The following is a 24838-nucleotide window of genomic DNA, read 5'->3' on the forward strand; positions in this document are numbered from 1 at the left end:
GAAGCTGAAATCTCCCCACAAGTGTTCATTTTATACTTTTAGGCACTTTTGTCTTTATAAATGTATCAATGAAAGCCAAACTCTGAGCGATCGACTCCCGACCCCACAACACACCAAATATACGGGAGCCGCTTTACCTGTCAAAGGATCTGTAATTCTGTCCACCAATCCTGAGATTTACACAGTATCCCCCGTCCTGTAATTGGACAGTATCCCCCGTCCTGTAATTGGACAGTATCCCCCGTCCTGCGATTGGACAGTATCCCCCGTTCTGTGATTGGACAGTATATCCCATCCTTTGATTGGACAGTATCCCTCATTCTGTGATTGGACAGTATCCCTCGTCCTGCGATTGGACAGTATCCCCATCCTGTGATTGGACAGTATATCCCATCCTATGATTGGACAGTATCCCTCATTCTGTGATTGGCAGTATCTCCCGTCCTGTGATTGGACAGTATCCCCCGTCCTGTGATTGGACAGTATCCCCCATTCTGTGATTGGACAGTATCCCCCATCCTGTGATTGGACAGTATCCCTCGTTCTGTGATTGGACAGTGAAAGAGCAGATACAGGCTTATGAAGTCATCTCGTGTTTTCGTTTGAAAAAATATTCTGTGAAAAAAAAAAAAATAATAATAATAATAACAGGATTGGTATAAATGTTTTACTAGCCTCTCCATGAATGTGGACTTGATTTCTTTAATCTCATTTACATAAATTTTGCACATTGCATGGATTTTTCCAAAATTTATCTCTACACTAATGGTCTGGGACTAAAAAAAAAAAAAGAAAAAAAGTAAAGTATGGTTGACAAAGGTAAAATATTTTAGCCTTTCTGTGAATGTAAACGTCGGGTTTTTTTAGGCTCATTTTACACATAAATTTTGTAACAAATAAAAAGCAATAATGTTTTTTTCCCCCCAAAATCAGTCTCTACAGTGATGGTCTGGGCCAAATTAAAACTTTTAGATTTAAAAAAAAAAGAAATAATATTGACAAATAATTGGTATAAAATGTTTCTTGTGTAGTTTCCATGAACGTCAACCTTCAGTCTCATTTTGTACATAAATTTTGCAAATGAGAAACAATATTGTTTTTTTTTTTACATAATGAATCTTTACAATGATGGTCTGGGACTAATAGAATGTGTATAAAAAAATAATAATAACAAAGGATCAGTATAAATATTTTACCACCTTTAGGCTTTTATAGCCTTTTTAGGAGTGCGGACTAATTTTATACATAAATTTTGCAAATGAGAGACAGTATCTGGATTTTTCCAAAATTAATCTCTACATTAATGGTTTGGGATTAAAAAAAATGAAATATTGTTGACAGAGATAAAATATTTTAGCCTTTCTGTGAATTGGGAACATCACTTTTTTTTCTCATTTTACACACACATTTTGTAACAAGTAAGAAAGAATGTTTGTTTTTTTTCCCCCCAAAATCAGTCTCTACAGTGATGTCTGGGACAAATCAAAACTTCTAAATTTCCAAAAAATGTAATAATAATGAAAAAGAATTTGTACAAAATGTTTTACCACCCTAGGCTTGGCTTGTGTAGCCTTTCCATGAACGTGAACCTTCACTCTCATTTTGTACATCAATTTTGCAAATGAGAAACAATATTGTTTTTTTTCCAAAATTAACCTTTACAATGATGGTCTGGGACTAATAAAATGTGTATAAAAAAATAATAATGACAAAGGATCAGTATAAATATTTTACCACCTTTAGGCTTTTATAGCCTTTTTTGGAGTGCAGACTAATTTTATACATAAATTTTGCAAATGAGAGACAGTATCTGGATTTTCCCAAAATTAATTTCTACACTAATGATTTGGGACTAAAAAAAAATACTGAAATATTGTTAAGAGGTCAAATATTTTAGCCTTTCTGTGAATGGGAACTTCACTTTTTTTTGTCTCATTTATACATAAATTTTGTAACAAATAAGAAACAATAATGTTTTTTTGCCCCCAAAATCAGTCTCTACAGTGATGGGGGGTGTTACTGGAATGTTACGAAGGGTTACAATATATCCAAATGCAAATTAATTTTGGATACAGTGTTGGGGTTAGTCCCCCCCCCTTGGGTTTTGTGTCCTTGGTGCGGAGACTCCCCCTCATTATGGGGTGTATTTATAGAACATCCTCTCTTTGGGGGCGCCTTGAGACGAAGTTCATTGAATTATTGGAATGGGAAAGAATAACTTGTGAAATGTATAGTACCGGCCAATTCTATTGAATATATATATATATGTGTGTGTGTGTATGTATATGTATATATATACAGGTGAAACTCGAAAAATGAGAATATGGTGCAAAAGTTCATTTATTTCAGTGCAGCAACTTAAAAGGTGAAACTAATATATGAGACTCATTCCATGCAAAGCAAGATAGTTCCAGCCGTGATTTGTCATCATTGTGATGATTATGGCTTACAGCTCATGAAATCCACAATCTCAGAAAATTAGAATATTCCATGCAATCAATAAAACACGGATTGTACATAGAACAATATCGCACCTCTGAAAAGTAGAAGCTGCATATGTACTCAGTACTTGGTTTGGGCCCCTTGTGCAGCAATTACTGCCTCAATGCGGCGTGGCATGGAAGCTATCAGCCTGTGGCACTGCTGAGGTGTTATGGAAGACCAGGATGCTTCAATAGCGGCCTTCAGCTCTTCTGCATTGTTCGGTCTCATGTCTCTCATCTTTCTCTTGGCAATGCCCCATAGATTCTCTATGGGGTTCAGGTCAGGTGAGTTTGCTGGCCAATCAAGCACAGTAATCCCACGGTCATTGAACCAGGTTTTAGTGCTTTTGGCAGTGTGGGCGGAGCCAAGTCCTGCTGGAAAATGAAGTCAGCGTCCCCATATAGCTGGTCTGCGGAAGGAAGCATGAAGTGCTCCAAAATCTCCTGGTAGACGGCTGCGTTGACCCTGGACTTAATGAAGCACAGTGGGCCAACACCAGCAGATGACATGGCTCCCCAAATCAACACAGACTGTGGAAACTTCACACTGGACTTCAAGCATCTTTCAGTGTGTGCCTCTCCATTCTTCCTCCATACTCGGGGTCCTTGGGCCTCTCCATTTTTCCTCCATACTCGGGGTCCTTGGGCCTCTCCATTCTTCCTCCATTCTCGGGGTCCTTGGGCCTCTCCATTTTTCCTCCATACTCGGGGTCCTTGGGCCTCTCCATTCTTCCTCCATACTCGGGGTCCTTGGGCCTCTCCATTCTTCCTCCATACTCGGGGTCCTTGGGCCTCTCCATTCTTCCTCCATACTCGGGGTCCTTGTGCCTCTCCATTCTTCCTCCATACTCGGGGTCCTTGTGCCTCTCCATTCTTCTTCCATACTCGGGGTCCTTGTGCCTCTCCATTCTTCCTCCATACTCGGGGTCCTTGGGCCTCTCCATTCTTCCTCCATAGTCGGGGTCCTTGGGCCTCTCCATTCTTCCTCCATACTCCGGGTCCTTGTGCCTCTCCATTCTTCCTCCATACTCGGGGTCCTTGGGCCTCTCCATTCTTCCTCCAAACTTGGGGTCCTTGGGCCTCTCCATTCTTCCTCCATACTCGGGGTCCTTGGTCCTCTCCATTCTTCCTCCATACTCGGGGTCCTTGTGCCTCTCCATTCTTCCTCCATACTCGGGGTCCTTGGTTTCCAAATGAGATGCAAAAGTTGTCTCATCAGAAAAGAGGACTTTGGACCACTGAGGACAGACCAGGTCTGTTTGAGCTGAGATTATTCCACCTTTTCACAATATTCTCATTTTCTGAGATTGTGGATTTGGGGTTTTCATGAGCTGTAAGCCATAATCATCACAATGATGACAAATCACGGCTGGAACTATCTTGCTTTGCATGGAATGAGTCTCATATATTAGTTTCACCTTTTAAGTTGCTGCACTGAAATAAATGAACTTTTGCACCATATTCTAATTTTTTGAGTTTCCCCTGTATATATATATATATATATATATATACACAGGGGAAACATATATACACACAGGGTGATTGAAAAGTAACTCCTTATTTTAAAAATATTATATTTACTTTTTAATCATTATTTTTGCAAAAAATGAATATGAGAAGAACACACAAAACATGGAGTTTTATTTAGAATTCGATATGTGCACCAGCATTCGCCTGCAGCTTCTGAAGCCGCTCGGGAATCTCATCAACTGATCTTCGCAGGAACTCTTGTGGCACAAATAACTTCTCGTAGTCGCCCTTCAGGTTCTTCTAAAGTCTTTGGTTTCGTAGAGTAAACTTGTTTCTTCAACCAACCCCAAAGAAAAAAGTCGCAGGGTGTTAAATCAGGACTTGTGGCCGGCCACTCATGCGGACCACGTCGACCCAACCATCTCCCGGGAAAATGTTCCTTCAGCCATTCACGATCAATAATGCTGCCCCAAACTACCTCACAGACCTGATACCCAAATACCTCCCTACCCGTAATCTTTCCTCCTCACAAGACCTCCTACTTTCTAGCTCCCTGGTCTCCACCTCCCACACCCGACTGCAGGACTTCTCCAGGACTTCCCCCATCATCTGGAACTCACTACCCCAATCCATCAGACTGTCACCTTCCCTCCTCACCTTTAGGCGCACCCTGAAAACCCATCTCTTCAGGGAAGCCTACACCACCCTCACCTAACAGCTGATCTCCTACCACTCCATCCCCCACAGCCACTTCCTCCTGTACCTCTATCCCCTCCCTCCTAGATTGTAAGCTCGAAAGAGCAGGGCCCTTGACCCCCTCGTGTTTTGTTTTGTTACTGTCTTGTCTCATTTTCTGTCCCCCACTATAATGCACAGCGCTGAGCAAACCTTTTAGCGCCATATAAATACTGTATAATAATAATAATAATAATAGCCACATGTGGAGGACACCATCTTGCAGAAAAATCAAGTCTTCAATGTTCTCCCAGGTATTGACAACTGGCCAGATTTCATCTTGCAGGATAGCGAGATACCTTTCGGCATTCATGATGTCGCAGATTTAATTGTCATAGATTAAGGAGCATACATTAAAGAATTGAGAAAAAAGTAACTTCATATAAAAATTGTATAAATAGTTTAAAATAAGGAGTTACTTTCCAATCACCCGGTACATCCCGACTGTATTTATTGAAATATATTTTGAATACCGAATACGGCCAAAATCGTGGCATATAAAATATATGGCGATATATTTGGGAAGAATATTTTTAAAATATATTTTCCTTCTGTGTGGGAAGGTCCGCCTCCTTCATTCATAGAGCATTTTCATTGAAGGAAGCTACAGTACAGTTCCTGTGAATAGAGGAGGGGGGCAGGAACGGCACATTAACCCCCCGAAGATTACCGCTCAAGGTTTTTGGATCTGCGTGCATTCTATGCATGAAGGTAAAAAACCTTCTGTGTGCTGCATCCCCCCCACATCCCCCCAGCCCCCCTCCCCACAATACTTACCTGAGCCCCATCGCGATCCAGCAATGTGCACAAGAACCTCCTCGGCCGTCCCAGGTCTCTGCCACCTCATTGGCTGCCGATCACAGCCAGCGAGCCAATGAGATGGGGGCAGGGCCAAACCGCAGTTCCATGTGTGAATGAACACACAGAGCAGCAGCCCAGGAGTGCGCCTGCTTGGGTGGCTCCTCCTTCCTGTCAGGTGCCCCCATAGCAAGAAGCTCGCTATGGGGGCACCCGACAGGAAGGAGGAGCCAGGAGCGCTGGTGGAGGACCTGAGAAGAGGATGATCGGGGCTTCTCTCTGCACACAGCAGGTAAGTATAGACATGTTTGTTATTTAAAAAAAAATAAAAATGAACCTTTAGGATCACTTTATTCTAAGAGAGCAGCCATCAGCACAAGGGGCCCCCCTCACTGAAGTTCCATCCCTTGTGCTGATTAACAGAAAATAAAATCAACCACCATAGTTTCCTTTGCTAAAGGCAAATAACCCGAGCACTTTGCATGTGCACCGGAGCTTAGCAAATGACAGGAAGCTCCGCTGGCTTCCATCATCCAATCATCTGCAAAAATCTCATTTTTTTTTTATTTTCCCTGCATGTGATTGGGTATCCTTTGCAAAGTGAAGCTTCCCCTCATTTACTAAGCACTGGAAAAACTCCACTTTGCAAAGTACACGGTCTATTTGCCTTTAGTAACTCCACCCCATTGTCTTTAGCAAAGGAAACTAAGGGGGTAGATTTTATTAAAGACTATGGGGTGGAGTTACTAAAGGCAAATAGACGGTGTACTTTGCAAACTGCAGTTTCTCCAGAGCTTAGTGAATGAGGGGAAGCTTCACTTTGCAAAGAATACCCAATCACATGCAGGGAAAATTAAAAAAAAAAAAGATTTTTGCAGATGATTGGATGATGGAAGCCAGTAGAGCTTCCTGTCATTTGCTAAGCTCCGGTGCACATGCAAAGTACTCGGGCTAATTGCCTTTAATAAAATCTACCCCCATAGTTTCCTTTGCTAAAGACTAAGGGGTAGACTTACTAAAGGCAAATAGACTGTGTACTTTGCAAAGTGCAGTTTCTCCAGAGCTTAGTGAATGAGCGGAAGCTTCACTTTGCAAAGGATACCCAATCACATGCAGGGGAAATTGAAAAAAAAAAGAGATTTTTGCAGATAATTGGATGATGGAAGCCAGCAGAGCTTCCTGTCATTTGCTAAGCTCCGGTGCACATGCAAAGTGCTCGGGTTATTTGCCCCATAGTTTCCTTTGCTAAAGGCAAATAACCCGAGCACTTGGCATGTGCACCGGAGCTTAGCAAATGACAGGAAGCTCTACTGGCTTCCATTATCCAATCATCTGCAAAAATCTATTTTTCTTTTCAATTTTCCCTGCATGTGATTGGGTATCCTTTGCAAAGTGAAGCTTCCCCTCACTTACTAAGCTCTGGAGCTACTACCCTTGCAGAGTGCAACTGCCCTTGCGAAGTGTACGGTCTATTTGCCTTTAGTACATCCACCCCATAGTCTGCATGTGCAACGGTGCGCATGTGTATTTGGCGTGTAGGGCAACCCATTCATCTCTTGTGTCCAAAAATCACACAAAATGAGTGCATGACCGTTTTTCCTAAATTGTGCCGCACCAGAACGCATGTACTTTGGTGCGTTGGGGTGCCATTAGGAATTAATTTATTAAAGGCAAATAGCCCGAGCACTTTCCATGTGCACCAGAGCTTAGCAAATGACAGGAAGCTCTGCTGGCTTCCATCATCCAATCATCTGCAAAAATCTTTTTTTTTTAAATTTCCCTTGCATGTGATTGGGTATTCTTTGCAAAGTGAAGCTTCCCCTCATTTACTTGGAATTATTGGCACCGCCATGCGCCTGCAAATCAACTGCTTTGTTTTTTTTTTGTTTGAGCGTTGTAGGAACATGCGCATTTCTGCATTGCACCTGGCAGGATCCAAGGACTTGTCGGGTGAATTATATAAAAAGTTCGATCTCGGGTTCAAATATCTTTTAAGATCTTTATTTTCCTTTTTTTTTTAAATTGAAAAATTTCTTTTTTTTTTTAAATCGCTAACCGGTTGTATGATCTCGCCGGCACACTGCGTGGCGTGTCACGCGGAACCTTCTAGTATCTGTTCCCGTGTAATGATGTCGCTATCACGAGCCAACTGCAGATGGGCGATCAATAACCCGGAACCATTTTTGGTCGTTTTCCACCTGTTTGCGCGGCACATGAACTCTGCATGAACCGCGCGCACACAACCACGGCGCATCAATAGAGTCGGCTGTATTTGGCATTTCGTTCTCCGACTTCCATTACATTTTATTTTGCATTTACAGAGCACCGCGGAGGCTTTTTAACGTTTCGGTTCATGCATCCGTCTCCAAGGTGCCGTTATAGCAGCAGAAGTCGTCGGTTGAGGTTCCACGCGTTCTCGATTCGTCAGCAACAAGCGATAAAAATGAGGCTCAGATCAAAATGGAATGTAAAAGGGTGCTGGTGGGAGCTTGCCCGGACAGGTCGGTGAAGTACGGTCATGTGACTTCCGCTCGGCATGCACCATACTAGACTCGATGTCTACGCCCTGCCCACCCAACCTCAGACCGGCTCCCCATTCTCACTCACGGAGATCGTATGTATTTTAATGGTGGGGATGTTGTGGTGAGTACGCGCCGGCTCCGTGCCAACGCAACAGCAGGTCCGCAAAATCGACTTGCTGCTCACCCTGGCCGTCGAACAGTTTGTGAAGTCCTTCGGCGCTCCGTAGGGCGAGGACGGGCTGGGGACCGGGGAAAAGTACTTCCATTCGCAGACTCCGTCAGACTTGGTGATCTTGTAGAACGTCTCTCCGGAACCCACTGGGATCCTCACCACGTCTCGGTGCTCGTCCGGACTGCGGTGCACCGGACTGCTCAGGATGAACCCCGAGGAGTACTTGCTGGAGGCCTGCCTCCGATTTGAGCAGCGGGCGTGCAGAATGTTCTGGAAGGCCTTCCGGAACTCTCGGCTGGAACACGGGTAGATCACGGGATTGATGCAGCTGTTGAAGTATCCCAGCCAGAAGGTGATTTTGAAAATGGTTACCGAAGGTTTGGCTGGAGGGTAAAGGGAGCCTGCAAGAGAAACAAAATCAAATGAGAGAGATAGAAGAGAGGGGGGAGAGAGAGAGAGAGAGAGGGAGGGGGGGACAGGAGAGAGAGAGAGAGAGAAGAGAGAGTAGAGAGAGAGAGAAGAGAGAGGGAGAGAGAGAGGAGAGAGAGAGAGAAGAGAGAGGGAGAGAGAGAGGAGAGAGAGAGAGATGGGGGAGAGAGGAGAGAGGGGGGAGGGGAGAGAGAGAGAAGGGGGGAGGGAGAGAGAAGAGAGAGGGAGGGGGGGACAGGAGAGAGAGAAGAGAGAGGAGAGAGAGAGAAGAGAGAGGGAGAGAGAGAGGAGAGAGAGAGATGGGGGAGAGAGGAGAGAGGGGGGGAGAGAAGGGGGGAGGGAGAGAGAGGAGAGAGAGAGAGGGGGGGGGAGATGGGGGACAGAGGAGAGAGAGGGGGGGGAGAGAGGGAGGGGGCAGGAGAGAGAGAGAGAGAGAGAGGAGAGAGAGAGAAAGAGAGAGAGGGGGGGAAGGGGGAAGAGAGAGAGGAGAGAGAAGAGAGAGAGAGAGGAGGGAGTGAGTGAGAGAGAGAGAAAAGGAGAAAGAGAGAGGGGGAGGGGAGAGAGAGGAGGGGAGAGAGATAGAGAGGGTAGAGAGAGGGAAGAGAACGAAGAGAGAGAGAGAGAGAGGGGGGGGGAGAGGGAAGAGAAGGGAGAGAGGGGGGGAAGAGAGAGAGGGGGGGAAGAGAGGGGGAAGAGAGAGAGGGAAGAGAGAAAGGGAAGAGAGAGGGGGGGAAGAGTGAGAGGAAGAGAGAGAGAGAGGGAAGAGATAGAGGGAAGAGATAGAGGGAAGAGAGAAAGAGGGAAAAGAGAGAAGAGAGAGAGGGAAGAGAGAGAAGATAGAGAGGGGGGGAGAGGGGAGAGAAAAAGGGGGCAGGAGAGAGAGAAAAGAGGGAAGAGAGAGGTGGAAGAGAGACAGAGGGAAAAGAGAGAGCGAGAGGGAAGAGAGGGAAGAGAGAGAGAGGGAAGAGAGAGAGAGGAAAGAGAGGGAGGGGGGAGAGAGAGAGAGAGAGGGGAAGAGAGGTAGGGGGGAGAGAGGGTTCAAGAGTGAGGGAGAGAGAGGGGGGAAGAGAGAAGGAAGAGAGGGGGAGAGGAGAGAGGGAGAAAGAGAATCATATATATACATACACATACTCTCGCTCTCTCATTGGGGGAGCCCCCCTCCCCCTATGCCTAGGGCAACACAAAGTCTAAATACCCCACTGCATAAACCATTGCGGAATTTTCCGACCACTATACCCTATGGAGCTCTTTTCATTGCCAGAGTCAATTTTGCACACGTGCAACCAGTTCCTGCCCAGCCAATAGAAAATTGATGGCCGAGCAGGACTTTCGTCAACCCAGGTGGGTGTCATATGACATCCTCCCGGATCACTTCCTCACGTGCGAGATCTGTCACCAGCAAATGAACAATCTGTGTACAGGCCCATTGCCAGAACCATGTGACCATTGTGACCAATCACAGCAGGTCACGTGACAACTATAAACAATAGATGGCTTTCTTACATACCATCCATTGTATACAATTGTGTTGCTAGCTGTGATTGTGAGTTGCTAATTGTGTTGCTAGCTGTGATTGGTCACAGTAATCACATGGTACAGACTGGGCCAATCACAGCCCATCTGTGCCATGTGATTAGCTGTGGCCAATCCCAGCTAATCACAACAAAAACCACTGAATGAATCGATTTCATTCAGTTAAATGCTTGCCTATGACTGGGAAATTCACTGCTATAGACAATCATAATGTGTAAGAACAAATATACTGATCACTTCCCCAGAGTAGTACAATGTTCTTTTGGTAGCATTATATTACTCTGGTCAGATCTTTTTGTAAAAGAAAATGTAATAAAAAATACAAAAATAAAAAATTGAAAAAAAAAAAAAAATTCAGTGTCCTTGATCACCAGCACACCAATTATATGATGACGCTGTCCTGGCTTTGGTGACAGTGTGTAAAAAAAAAATAGTGAACATTGTTTATTTTTTCATTTCATTCATTCAAAATTACAACTTTAAAAAACTCGTTGTGCCTCTTATTAAATACCGCAGCATGTATACTTTCCAAAAAGGGGTCCTTGGGGGGGGGGGGTTTCTACTGTGCTGACATTTGGGGGGATTTGTACTGTCCTATCATTTGGGGGGGATTTGTACCGTCCTGATATTTGGGGGGATTTGTACTGTCCTGACATTTGGGGGGGATTTGTACTGTCCTGACATTTGGGGGTGGAGGGTGAGGACATTTGTACTGTCCTGACGTTTTGGGGGGATTTGTATTGTCCTGACATTTGGGGGGGATTTCTACTGTCCTGACATTTGGGGGTGATTTGTACTGTCCTGACATTTGGGGGGATTTGTACTATCCTGACATTTGGGGGGATTTCTACTGTACTGACATTTGGGGGGATATCTGTACTGTCCTGACATTTGGGGGGATTTCTACTGTCCTGACATTTGGGGGGATATCTGTACCGTCCTGACATTTGGGGGATATCTGTACCGTCCTGACATTTGGGGGATATCTGTACCGTCCTGACATTTGGGGGGATATCTGTACCGTCCTGACATTTGGGGGTATTTGCACTGCCCTAACATTTTTGAGCCTCAAGAAATGAGATTGGCCGTCAGTAGATCAGGAATAATCGATAAATAATATACACTACTTTGTGTTAATGTAGCAGAATACATTTTGGTTTAAGTTTATGAAGAAAGATTATTTATTTGCAAACTTTATAACTGAAAAGAAGAAACACTGTTGTTCAAACATTTCAGTCTTTTTTCATTTATTTGCCAAAACAAAAAAAAAATGCCAGCGGTGATTAAATACCACCAAAAGAAAGCTCTAGTTGTGTGAATTAAATGATAAAATTTCATATGGGTACAGTGTTGCATGACAGCGCAATTGTCATTCAAAGTGTGACAGCGCTGAAAGCTGAAAATTGGCCTGGGCAGGAAGTGGGTAAACGTGCCCGGTATTGAAGGGGTTAAAAATCATTTTAGGCCTGAAAATAACATAAAACCCCAAACGTTATATATTTTCTGAAAGCAGAGACCATGGAGAACAAAGCAGCGGTAGTTCTGGTTTTTATGTCACACAATATTAGTGCAGCGGGTTATGCAGGGCTTATCAGCGGCAACGCGGTGGGGGGGGGGGGGATGCAGTGTACCTCCAGCATGTAATGGCAAGGGGTGCTAGGGTGTGATGGAGGGTCTATTGGGGCTGGCTGCTAGGGGTCTCTTGTCACTGGGGGATGTGTTGTTGGGAGGATCTACTGCTTGCCTGGGTGTCTATTGTTGCTTGTAGAGGATCTATTGTTGCTGGATTGGGTCTTATGTTGCTGGAGGTCAATTTTTGCTGGGAGGAATCTATTCTTGTGGGAAGGGATCTATTGATGCAGACTGATACGAGATCTGTTGTTGCGGAGGATCTACTGCTTGCCTGGGTGGTTATTGTTGCTTGTAGGTGATCTATTGTTGCTGGCTTGGGTCTTATGTTGCTGGGGGTCAATTCTTGTTGGGAGGAATCTACTCTTGTGGGAAGGAATCTATTGATGAAGGCTGATACGAGATGCTAACAGGGTTCTGTTGTTGCTAACAGGATTCCGCTGTTGCTTGGGTGTGTTTATTGTTGCTGGGGGGACAAATTGTTTTAGAGGGTCTGTTGTTGCAAGGAGGGTCTATTGTTGCTTGGGGATCTATTGTTCCTGGTTGCAGGGAATCAAATATACTGCCTTCCTTGTTATCAGTAACAAATTCTACAAATTACTTGGCCCGACAAAATGATAATTGGTTTCGTATTTACTAAAAAGGGACGGTAATGAGAGATGGATAGGGGGTGGAACCAAGGGATGGTACTCGGGGGTGGGTTGGGGGTGGAACCAAGGGATGGTGCTAGGGAGTGAATTGGGGGTGGAACCAAGGGATGGTCCTTGAGGGTGGGTTGGGGGTGGAACCAAGGGATGGTACTCGGGGGTGGAACCAAGGGATGGTACTCGGGGGTGGGTTGGGGGTGGAACCAAGGGATGGTGCTAGGGGGTGGGTTGGGGGTGGAACCAAGGGATGGTCCTTGGGGGTGGGTTGGGGGTGGAACCAAGGGATGGTGCTTGGGGGTGGGCTGGGGGTGGAACCAAGGGATGGTGCTCAGGGGTGGGGACTCAGAAGGGGGGAGTACCTATTCTCTAAGAAAAAAAACAGCCCTGGGTTTATGAAATGCAAACTTTCAGAAATAAATACACTAAACTTCAAAATAATAAATGCAAAAGTATTTCCTATCTTTTTGTAAAATATAAAAAGTGAGGTAAGTAGATACTGTCAAGCACCGCCTGGCGGAGTCTCTAGCAATCCACAGCGCGGGGTTCCTCAGGGCGCGGGGTCTAAGACCCAATCTGCTATTCACCAGGGCACCTGATGGTGGGGGTGGACTTGGCGCAGACTGAGACCAGGTCGCGACCCCTGAGTATGTCCGGCAGTGGTAGAGAGCACCGTCAGGGGTGTGCGGGAAATAGAGCCTGACGTGAAGAGCCTGGTAACAGGGACAGATCGGTGCGGGATGGATGGATCGTCAGGGTAGCGTAAGGAGTAGTCAGGCAGGCCGGGTCAGCAACGTGCGGGCAGTGAGGTACCAGAGGAGCAGGGAGAGAATGGTCAGGGTCACAAGCCAGGTTCAGCAACTAATGGGCAGCGCGGTACAGAGGAGCAGGCAGAAGACAATCAGCATGGTCAGGATCAAATGCAGAGGTTGGCAACAGGAAGCTTCACAGGATCAGAATACAGGAACAGGACAATAAGACCAAACGGCAACTTGTGTCTGTGCAGGGCTGGTTTAAATAGCCCGCCCGGCGCTGACATGTGCGCCTGGGTCCTAGTGCCTGCCAGCGTCGTCATAGGTGACAGGCACGCCTGGGTCCTAGTGCCTGCCAGCGTCGTCATAGGTGACAGGCGCGCCTGGGTCCTAGTGCCCGCCTGCCTGCATGTCTTGTCGGACACCTACGCATGTGCAGACTCGTGCGTCGCGGTGATCCCTGACAGATACCCAACATGTCCAGCCTTATGTAGGCCATACACGGGTCAAATTCCAAATGATTTTTAGTCCGAAACATCGTTCGCTTGGTAATCCGATGGCACCATCATTGATTTTGAAAATCGGCCGACCGAGTCATAAAGTTCACCCCATATAACAGGCGAAACTTCTGTTCCTTCCAGGTCACGTGCATATTCTTTTTTGGAAAAATGATCGTACGATTTGACCATCATTGAGTCGAAAATCGGTTGTTTTTCATGAATTTTCCAACATGTCCGTTCACTGAAAAGGGGGAGGAACCATGAAAATCGGCCGGTGCCATCGACCTCACTAACAGGGCAAAAATCGGCCGATTATCCCTAGGTCTGAAAAATCGGTTGAATTTCAACCCATGTATGGCCGGCATTAGTCCTCACGCACACGGGACGGTTTGATAACGCTGGTAAAGTTGGCTGTGTAAAGTCACGTTTTTCAGCTTTATTTTAGTGTTTTTGCATTAGTATTTAGCGGCTTTTGCCGCGTTTACTAGCGCTTTCCTGCGTTCGGGTTTTTTAGCTATTTTTTTTACAGCCAAAAAACGTTGATTACAGTCTACGTGTGTATGGACACACAGGATAACATGCTGGGGAGTTCGAATAATGGGCCTAGAATTCTATTAATGGTCCTAGAATTCTATTAATGGGCCTAGAATTCGAATAATGGGCCTAGAATTCTATAAACGGTCCTAGAATTCGAATAATGGGCCTAGAATTCAAATAATGGGCCTAGAATTTTATTAATGGGCCTAGAATTCGAATAATGGGACTAGCATTCAAATAATGGGCCTAGAATTCAACTAATGGGCCTAGAATTCGTATAATGGGCGTAAAATTATTGGTCCCACTCGAGGGTGTGCGCCCATGAACAACATGTGCAGTGCAATTGACGTTTTAATGCATAGGTGCCCCCGACATGCATTTATGCTCATACCTGCATGTATGTGGGGGAGGGGCTAGATATATTTTTTTGGGTGTAACTTTTTTTTTTCCTGCAGCCATTCAGAAATACTGTGAGAGCTGTGATTGGTCACAGCTTGTCACATGGTACAAGGCTGTTGTGAATGGCCCTGTACCATGTGACCTCTGTGATCATTCACAGATTTCACACATAGTAAGCAATGATGTCAGGAAGTGACATCTTGTTTACTATTATTCATATGATCACTGATTGACCAATCACAAAAAGGTCCCGTACGGTGATGTTTGTTCTCCGGACACAGCGGGCTCCCAGGGAGCGCGCACAGACATTGGATGCGGGGGGACGTTTAGAAACGTCCACCCGCTTCGGCAGCGCTCCCATCTGGCCGTTTATCTACATGGGCAGGACGGGAAGAGGTTAAGACTTAACATGTTTGGTATCTATTTACTTGACGCAACCCCATCTTTTATATTTTACCAAAAATCAGGTACAATATTGTATTTGTTTGCACTAAAATTCATTATACTGTATTTTTTTTCCTGAAAATATGCATTTGATAAATAAACTGGGCAAATATCATACAGCATAAAAAAAAAGTGCAACTACCACCATTTTATTCTCCAGGGTTCCTGCCTTCAGAAGATATATACAGTGAAGGAAATGCGTATTTGCTCCCCTGCTGATGTTGAATGTTCGCCCCTCACAAAGAAATGATCGGTCTAACAATGGAATGTTCGGTGTAACACTGAGAGACAGAATACAATAACAAATTCAGCAGAAATGCGTCTAACAAATGATGACGGATCTGCATGTTCATGAGGGAAAGAAGGATTTGATCCCCTATCATTCAGCAGGATTTCTGGCTCCCAGGTGTCTTTCATACAGGTTACACATGATCATTGACAAGATCCTCACGTGTAGTTCTGGGATGATTCCTCCCTGTTCTCATGATCATTGACACTCCACGAGGTGAGATCTTGCATGATGCACCAGACCTAGGGAGACTGACACTTGTTTTGTGTTTCTTCCATTTGTGAATGATTGCACCAACTGTTGTCACCTTCTCACCAAGCTGCTTGGCCATAGTTTGGTAGCCCAGTCCAGCCTTGTGTAGGTCTACCATCTTGTCCCTGACATCCTTGGACAGCTCTTTGGTCTTTGCCATGGTGGAGGGTTTGGAATCTGATGGTTTGATTGCTCCTGTGGACAGGTGTCTTTTATACAGGTAACACAATGAGATTAGCAGCACTCCCTTTAAGAGACTGCTTCTAATCTCAGCTTGTTACCTGTATGAGAGACACCTGGGAGCCAGAAATCCTGCTGAATGATAGGGAATCAAATCCTTCTTTCCCTCATGAACATGCAGATCAGTCATCATTTGTTAGACGCATTTCTGCTGAATTTGTTGTTGTATTCTGTCTCTCAATGTTACACCGAACATTCCAATGTTAGACCGATCGTTTCTTTGTGAGGGGCGAACATTCAACATCAGCAGGGGAGCAAATACGCATTTCCTTCACTGTACATGTTTTGGGGTGGGGGGGAGGTTTTTTTTATAGTAATGTCTTGCAAAAAAATGCCAATTTTAACATGTGTGCAAAAAATTAAAGTTTGCCTCGGTAGACAAGTAGTTGGGAAAGACGAGGTTAATTTTTTTTTTGTTAGTATTTTGTGTGCTTTTTTCTATAAACAACGATGTGACCTCTGACCTGAACATTTCCCCGTTCCCTTTCCCCTGATGCTGGAGAAATGACTATTTTGGAGCTGCTTGGCAAGGATGTTACATTCCAAATAGAATTCATGAAACAAGACAATGTAATCAGCAGCCTGGGGGCCCCCATAGTGCAATTCACTGGACGGGCTCGGCGATCGGTAATTGATGGCTCCCCGTATCCATACAATATCATCTGCCAATTAAACCCCTGCTTAGGGTCGCGTGCATCGCATTACACTCCGTCTTATGGAGTGTCTCATCATTTCGGAGAAATTCGGAGGAATTGGGAACGTAATGGCGTCCTTTGTGGTGCCCACAAAGCAGGATATATGCCACCAGCTGCCTATATCTCTCTATAATGGCGCTCGTTGACGTACCGAGGAATGAGAACTGGCAGCCATGCAAATTTGGGGAAGGAAAGTGTTGTACTATATAATGTTTATTATCCAGCCAAGTACCGTTTAGTAATATTTTATCATATGTAGCCGTCTCCTGCTCAGCGATCCGCCTCCAGAGGGCGATAATACATTTGTTACAACATTCTGTAATTTTGTGGAATGCTACCAAAGCTTTTAAAACCTGTTTTGTTGAGTAGCGCTACCCACTCAAGAGCCGCTGCATATTTTTGGGCTCCCTGGTCTCCCATTTTCTTCTCGGCACCATGCAGTGGATTTTAGAGGGTTTCATGCTTTTTTTTCCTGAGACTCACAAACTCTCTGGATTGGGATATCCCGGACGAGCCCCCACATGTAGCACTACCCCTTAAGAGCCGTTTGTAACGGAACCGTCCCCAGACTGCACTTGGGTACTTCCGTTATTATACTGCTTCCCCGTCCGAACACCGAGCACAGACACCACAGCCGTCCATACGAGACTAGACAACACCAATCTTGAAGTAAACCAGGAGGTAGACTAGTTTATTTTAACACAGATACAAGACATATACATTCAATGGAATAACCCCCCCTCCTGCATATGGACACAGGGTGGGGCAATCTACCTTTAGAAACAAGAGACACACCAACAGACAGTCCCATCAGGAGGGAGGGCTGCTAGAGACACCCCCCACCAAGCCAATACACAAACACATACATCCCATAATAGTTTGCTCCCAAGCAAGACACACACTAGAACAATGGGATGCAACCACACGGCATTAAACAATCAACAACCCCCCACCCCATTATTAGGACAGATCACCCTGTACCCCTAACAGGCACAGGGTGATTTACACATAATAGGAATATGGGGAGCTGAGACAGGGGTCTCCCCACCTCTGCAAAGTGAGCTGTGTTCCATGGGTCCCCCAACCAAAGTGACTCCCGTCACAAGCCCAAAACAGGATACATAGGGCATCATCAGCATGGCTCGCGAGCAAATGGTTAGGTGCAGGTCAAAAAGTTGCCGATGCAAACAATATAATACTTGTGTATTTGACCAATATCTGACTTCAAGGCCAAGGCTAACTGACACCTTGTATGCAGTTAACAGATGAAAGAGGGGATGAGATGGGTAAAGAAAGAAGTAGAGAAGTGCAGAGGGGGATCAAAAATGGGGGGAGGAGCATCACAGAAGACGGTGGCCCATCAATTTTATGTAAAGGGAATGTCCACTCATAGGTCTAGGAGATGATGGTCAAAGTCTGAGTATTTTTACACCGTTGAGTATTTTTTGGTTCCCTGTCTGTTCTGAGCCTGTTTCGGAAGTGCAGCCCCTGCTGACACCACCGTGATACCTTGACTAGGAGGACTCCCTGGCTTTGAACCATAAAATAAATACACAGTTTAAGGCGAGCAAATATTCTAATTGTATTGAGGAGTATATGAGTGCAAGCACAAGAAGAATGACAATAGATGTGCAAAAAAAAACCCACTGTAAAACAAAGTAATAAAGCACACTATCACTTTAAGCAAATCCAAATGTCCTGCAGGATCAGAATATAAACATCAGTTCCAGCTTATGAGATATCTCTTCCCAAGTGAGCAGAAGTGGACTATCAAGATGTCAGACTAACTCACTTTTGGGTTCTCAACAGCTGGTAACTGGGTTTAACTCTGGAGATAAATACATTTGTTATAAGCAGTAATGTCCCCTTTTGTATCTGATTAAAGAATGGTTAAAAATCTTCTACGCACTTGCTGGGGCCCTAGTTGGTACACATTAAGGTTAAGATCCCTTTTTGTGTAAGAGCAAACCTGACTAGGAGGACTCCCCGGCTTTGAACCATAAAATAAATACACAGTTTAAGGCGAGCAAATGTTCTAATTGTATTGAGGTCAGAGTATGAATAGTGCAAGCACAACAAGAATGACAGTAGATGTGCAAAAAAAAAAAACACTCTAAAAGGTTTAACAAAGTAATAAAGCGCAGTATCACTTTAAGCAAACCCAAATGTCCTGCAGGATCAGAATATAAACAGCAGTTCCAGTTTGTGAGAATACGGCCAAAATTGTAGCATTTCTAATATATGTCAATATATTTGGGAAGGATATTTTTAAAATATATTTCAAATATATTTTTCTTCCATGTGGGTAAATGTATCTTTCCTGGAGGCGGTAGAGGCTGGTTCAGGCTCTCAGTGTAATGCTGAAAGGCTGAGCCAGCTGTCATCTGGGTGGATCCCGATATTACTGTTGGGATACATCCAGAGACTGCAGCAGTTCTATGATCTCCATGACTGGTTTTGGGTCATAGGAGTGCAAGTGTACTCCTGTGGCCCACATGAGAAGTAGCAATTGTAGTAAAGCGGTTCCCACTGACCAGTGAGATAAGTACAAAAGCAGGTCAACCTGGTGGATAATGCGGGCTCACCTGAGGGCGGGGTCTAAGCACTCACCAGTATTCACCAAAGCTCCTCGTGGTGGGGATGGGTTTTGCTGCGTGTTAGTACCAGGTCGCAGTCCTCAGGATCGCCCCACCAGGAGGTGAGCAAGCTGGGGCCCAGAAGAAGATATACCAGATCGGGATCAAGCAGAAGTGTAGTCAAGGAGATAGAGACAGGTACAGGTACACGAAGGAGCAAGATATCAGCTAGACAGAGTACAATAATCTGGCAAACAGGTAATGCACTCATGACTTAAATAGGAAGTTCACGGCGGGGGGGGGGGGGAGCAAGGAGTTCAAGGTTCATCAGAAACAAGAGACAAGGAAAGAAAGTTCAAAGGATCAGGAGCTAGCCAAAATCTCAGGTGGCTCATCAAGAAGAGCCACTGCTGGACGCAACAGCACAACCCTAAACACAGCACTAAATGGCAGAGGAATTGGAAATTTCACTTTAATTTAAGGATCGTTCCATTTTGTGTAACTTTAGTTAATTTTTAAATACTGTGTGCCAATTAAGCAATTTAAGCAGGTTAAGAACAACGTCCGGTATGAATTAGGAAGAGAGAAGAGTGAATGGGAACAGGGAATGGAGTGTAGCCCCTCAGATAACCTTCAGGGTGACGAAGAGTGGAAAGTAAAAGGAAAGAGGAGCAGACACTCCAGGTGTCAGAGCCTGGGACCGAACCTGAGGCTTCTGCGGTGAGTGGTAATGTTTCTTCTTGCTGAGCCACCTGGAATGCTGGACAGCTCCCTTGACAATCATTTGGATGATCCTACCTTGACCTTGTACCATGAACCTTGAACCCCTTGCTCCTCCCATGAACTTCCTGATATAAGCCATATCTCTGCACTTCCTGTTTGCCAGATTGTGCTCTCCAGCCTGTATCTTGCTCCTTGTCATCTCTGTAATTATCCATATTTTGCTACCACTCATTATTGACCCTTGGCTTGTTCTCAACCACTTCTGCCTGATCCCAACCTGCGACTGTTCATTACCAACCTTGACTTGTTTACTGACCACGTTTCTTTTTGATCCTTACCTGCTTATACGCTACTGGACCTCTGCTTGCTCATCTCCTGGTGGGGTGATCCTGAGGACCATGACCTGGTGCTAACACACAGCAAAGTCCATCTCCACCATCAGGAGCTCTGGTGAACACTGGTTGGTACTTACACTCTGCACCTCGGGTGATCCCACTCCTCCACTACAGTGACCTGCCCATATACCTATCCTGCTGGTTTCAGGTGAGCCTTTCCACTGCTATAGCAGGTCTTGAAGCCTGACCCCTGATTGTGACACTGGGAGAGGAGTGGGTGGTGGATGGTAAACAAGGTTCTGTTGGAAGGGTGGACTTGTGGCTGCATAGTTTGCCCTTCTAAGTAGCAGGGTCCCTATATTAGGGCACACTGTGTAACAGAAGCTTCCTAGGGAATGGGCCTAGACCACAGTGTGAAAGAAACAACAACATATCCTTAGCACCAAATTCTATAGCTGTCAGGGCCTGGACTTGAACCTGGACCCCCTACTGTGTCTGGCAGTAAGTCTTCTCACTGAGCTACCTGGGATGCTGGACAACACTCTGCCTGATCTATTGGACAATCCTGCCTTGTGCCTTGTTTTCTGCTGAACCTTGAACTCCTTGCTCCTCCCATGAACTTCCTGATTTAAGCCATGTCTCTGCGCTTCCTGTTTGCCAGCTTATTATGCCTTCTCCAGCCAGTGTCTCGCTTTGTCTCTCCTGCTGCCGTCCATACCTTCGCTACCGACCTTTGGCTTGTTCCTTCACTACGATTCTGCCTCATCTCAACCTGCTACCGCTTGTTACCGACCCTTGGCTTGTTTACGGACTACGCTTCTGCTAGATCCCTACCTGCCATATCTTCTACTGGGCCCCGGCTTGCTCACCTCCTGGTGGGGTGATCCTGAGAACTGCGACCTGGTACTAACACGCAGCAAAATCCATCTCCTCCATCAGGAGCTCTGGTGAAAACCGGTTAGTGCTTAGACCCCGCACCTCAAGTGAGCCTGCCTCATCTCCAGGGTGACCTGCTTGTTTACCTATCCTGTTGGTTGGTCTGTTGCTATAGCTACTGGTATCTGAACCTGACCTTTGACCGTGACAACAGCCTTCAAATTGCCTGGCAGCTGCTTGCAACGCCTGGAGTAGTGACCACAAAAGGCAAGCAACAGCGCTTGAAGGCATATTGAAAAGAGCGATGGAATATCTTGCCGATCATGAGAGAACCATCCAGTTGAAGAACACAATGACCGAGAGCCGATGAAATTCCTTCTCCCTGCAATGGAGCGTATCTTGGACCCTGGGTGCCACCGTGTACTGGAAGTAACGCATTCTGGTCCTGGGGAAACAGGAAGCTAGCCACAGAAAGCCAGGTTGGACCGCAAACAATTCGGGTTTCTAGGACAAGGCACTGTCAAGGAATTGAAAAAGTGCATGCGCACGAAGCGCGTTGGAACACAGGGCCCGAGATGCACTCCATTGCAGGGAGAAGGCATTTTATCGGCTCTCGATCATTGTGTTCTTCAACTGGATGGTTCTCTCATGAACGGCAAATACTCCATCGCTCTTTTAAATATGCCTTTGAGCGCTGTTGCTGCCTTGGATTGCCAAGGGATTTGCCACCAAGTACTAAGTCATGTTTTGTGAAGGGGATCAAATCCTTCTTTCCCTCATGAACATGCAGATCAGTCATCATTTGTTAGACGAATTTGTTGTTGTATTCTGTCTCTCAGTGTTACACCGAACATTCCATTGTTAGACCGATCATTTCTTTGTGAGGGGCAAACATTCAGCATCAGCAGGGGAGCAAATACACATTTCCTTCACTGTAGCAGTTGGAGGACATTCTTCTCCTTAAGCAGGTAGAGAACTTGAACATTCTAGAGCCCCCACAGTTGAAGACCATAGGGTTCCTTTCTGGCTAACACTTCACAGCTGGAGACCATAAAGCAAAGTTCTTTGGCACATAATAGTGGACATTCTGGGCCCTCACAGCTGGAGACCACAAGGTGATTCTTTAACAGCTGGGGACCATAAGGCAAATCTCCTTGGCATAACTGTGATAACACTCCTTATTACTGGTAGAATACTAGGCAATCTAGGGCCACAAAGCTGAAGGCCATGAGGCAAGTCTTTTGGACATTTTGGGTACCTTATACCAAGCACAGAAATTGGTAGCCAGTGCAGATTCCCAACACACAGTTTCTAAGATCCACTTAGGGTGTCTACTCACAAGTGGAAGAACAAGTGCCGCTCTTGATGAACTCTTCGTGTATTACCCCTTGGTTGCCGGTCCAACTTGTGATTGCGATAATCCAAATATTCAACAGGTAGAGGTAGACTGCACTCCAATAGCCAGAGAAATCCAAACTTTGTGTAAAATCATGCACAAAAACATCACAGTTGCTATGCTAGTATCTGATATAAGGGGGCACTCTGAAGGCACCAAGGAGGTACTCTGGAGGAATAAAGGGGGAACTCTGGAAGAGAATGTAAGTACTTCCAGAGTGCCCCCTTATATCCTTTAGAGTGCTGTTTACATCCTCCAGAGCTCCCCCTTACATCCTCCAGAGCGCCCCCTTACATCTTCCAGAGCGCCCCCTTACATCCTCCAGAGCATCCCCTTACATCCTCCAGAGCGCCCCCTTACATCCCCCAGAGCGCCCCCTTACATCATCCAGAGCGCCCCCTTACATCATCCAAAATGCCCCCTTACATCCTGCAGAGCGCCCCCTTACATCCTCCAGAGCGTCCCCTTACATCCTCCAGAGCGTCCCCTTACATCCTCCAGAGCGCCCCCTTACATCTTCCAGAGCGCCCCCATACATCATCCAGAGTGCCCCCTTACATCCTCCAGAGCGCCTCCTTACATCCTCCAGCGTGCCCCCTTACATCCTCCAAAAAGCCCCCTAGATATGTCAGTGGCGGAACCTATCAGGGTCGAAAAGGTCGCAACTGCAACTGGGCCCTGGCGTTCTGCCAAGATGTGGGAGCCCCAAGTCGGCAGGAAGGGGGACACACTGTAGAACATGAGAAAGGGCCCTGGGATGGGGGTCAGGGGCACCCTTTATGGTTTCTTGCACAGGGGCCCTTAATGTTATAGTTACTCCTCAGGCTCCGGTTTCCCATTGATGAGTAACATTTACGTTTTTCTGCATTTTAGCTCGGCGTTCCTCCGGATTTTGCCTATTTCTGAAGGTCGCCGAGACTGATAAAAGGTTGAGAGATCTACAGGATTTGCAATCAAAGTTAAAATTTTCTCTAAAATGACCGAGGATGGGGGCTGGGGGGGCACGCTGCTACTTCTTGTCTGATTGACTGCAGTGATGACAGAAGATTCGAATCTTTAAATAGATCAGGAGACCGGGAGCTGAACTCCAATTTGTTGAAGAACGTCTGCTGAGTAATTGTGGGTGTGAAGAGTGAGCGGAGCGCGGTTACAATCAGCGCAGCCTCTCGCTCACTCAGCGGCAATTTTGGAACATTTCCCTGAATCCAGAAAAGATGTAAAACTTAAAGTCACCACTAACCAGGACGGGCTGACGGGAGGAGTACGGAGCAGACTATACTGCAGATCTTTCACCCCTTGGCTACTGGGACAAGTTTTTTTGTTTTTCCCTCACGTTAAAATCGGCTTTTTTTTTTTTTTGCTAGAAAATTACTTTTAACCTCTAAATAATGATACATTGTCTGAGATCAGAGACCCTGTAGAATAAAATGGTGGTATTTTTTATTGTCTTTTATTTGTTTTTTTACATGCAGCGTGGGGGGTTGCTTTTAACATTTTTTAAATTATTTGTATTTACTTAATTAAAAAAAAAATTTACACTTACAGTTGTATTCAAAATAATAGCAGTGTGATGAAAAAAGTGAATAAAGCTGAAAATCCTAATAGCTTTTATTTCCATCCACACAAATGCATTGGGAACACGACACATTCTATTCCAAATCACAACATGAAGAAAAATACATCAAATTTGTGTTGTTCCTCTAAAAAAATGGAAGAAAAGTGAATATTAGACGGTTCAAAAAAATCGCAGTGTTTTTATTCTTCTTTACAAACTCCAACATTCACTATATAAACTGAGAAATGTTTGAAGATTTTGCTTTCCTTTGAATGACTTCATGAATATTTGGTTGTAGTCGCACTGTTTCTGAGAACTGCTGTACATCTGTGTTGCATGGAGTCCCCCAACTTCTGGCCCCTGTGATCAGGTATTCCAGCCCAGGATGAGGAAAGAACAAAGAGAGGGCGCACAGGACTAGTGCATTACCATAAAAAATGTTTAATAAAAAATAAAGTAGGTGTAGTACTCACAAACGACAATATAGTCAAGGCACATCATGAAGAACAGCTGGGTCAACACCGCGCTGAGTAACAGTTCGCAATAGGGAGTGTAGACATCCAATAGGCTGATGCGTTTCAAGGACTTGCCTCTTCCTCAGAGCCACTCAATGGCCACCAATTGTTTTCTTGGTGACTGTGGTCCCAGCTGCCTGGAGATCATTGACAAGATCCTCACGTGTAGTTCTGGGATGATTCCTCACTGTTCTCATGATCATTGACACTCCACGAGGTGAGATCTTGCATGGTGCACCAGACCTGGGGGGACTGACACTTGTTTTGTGTTTCTTCCATTTGTGAATGATTGCACCAACTGTTGTCACCTTCTCACCAAGCTGCTTGGCCATAGTTTGG

General features: G+C 45.4%; 1 protein-coding gene across 1 annotated transcript in view; it reads right to left on the minus strand.

Annotated features, from left to right (window-relative positions):
- Positions 1 to 7471: 7471 nt before the first annotated feature.
- The window catches only part of LOC149428556 (alpha-1A adrenergic receptor-like), a 39282-nt gene continuing 21915 nt past the window's right edge, over positions 7472 to 24838 (minus strand). The window contains exon 3 of the mRNA XM_089667269.1: positions 7472 to 8581. Within this exon, the coding sequence (XP_089523395.1) occupies positions 8067 to 8581 (515 nt within the window). The 3' untranslated portion in view covers positions 7472 to 8066. The remainder of the gene's footprint in view (positions 8582 to 24838) is intronic.

This window comes from Staurois parvus, unplaced genomic scaffold, assembly GCF_062004578.1.
Source record: "Staurois parvus isolate SC_StPar_1 unplaced genomic scaffold, SC_StPar_1.0 ptg003139l, whole genome shotgun sequence".
Taxonomy (NCBI): Eukaryota; Metazoa; Chordata; class Amphibia; order Anura; family Ranidae; genus Staurois; species Staurois parvus.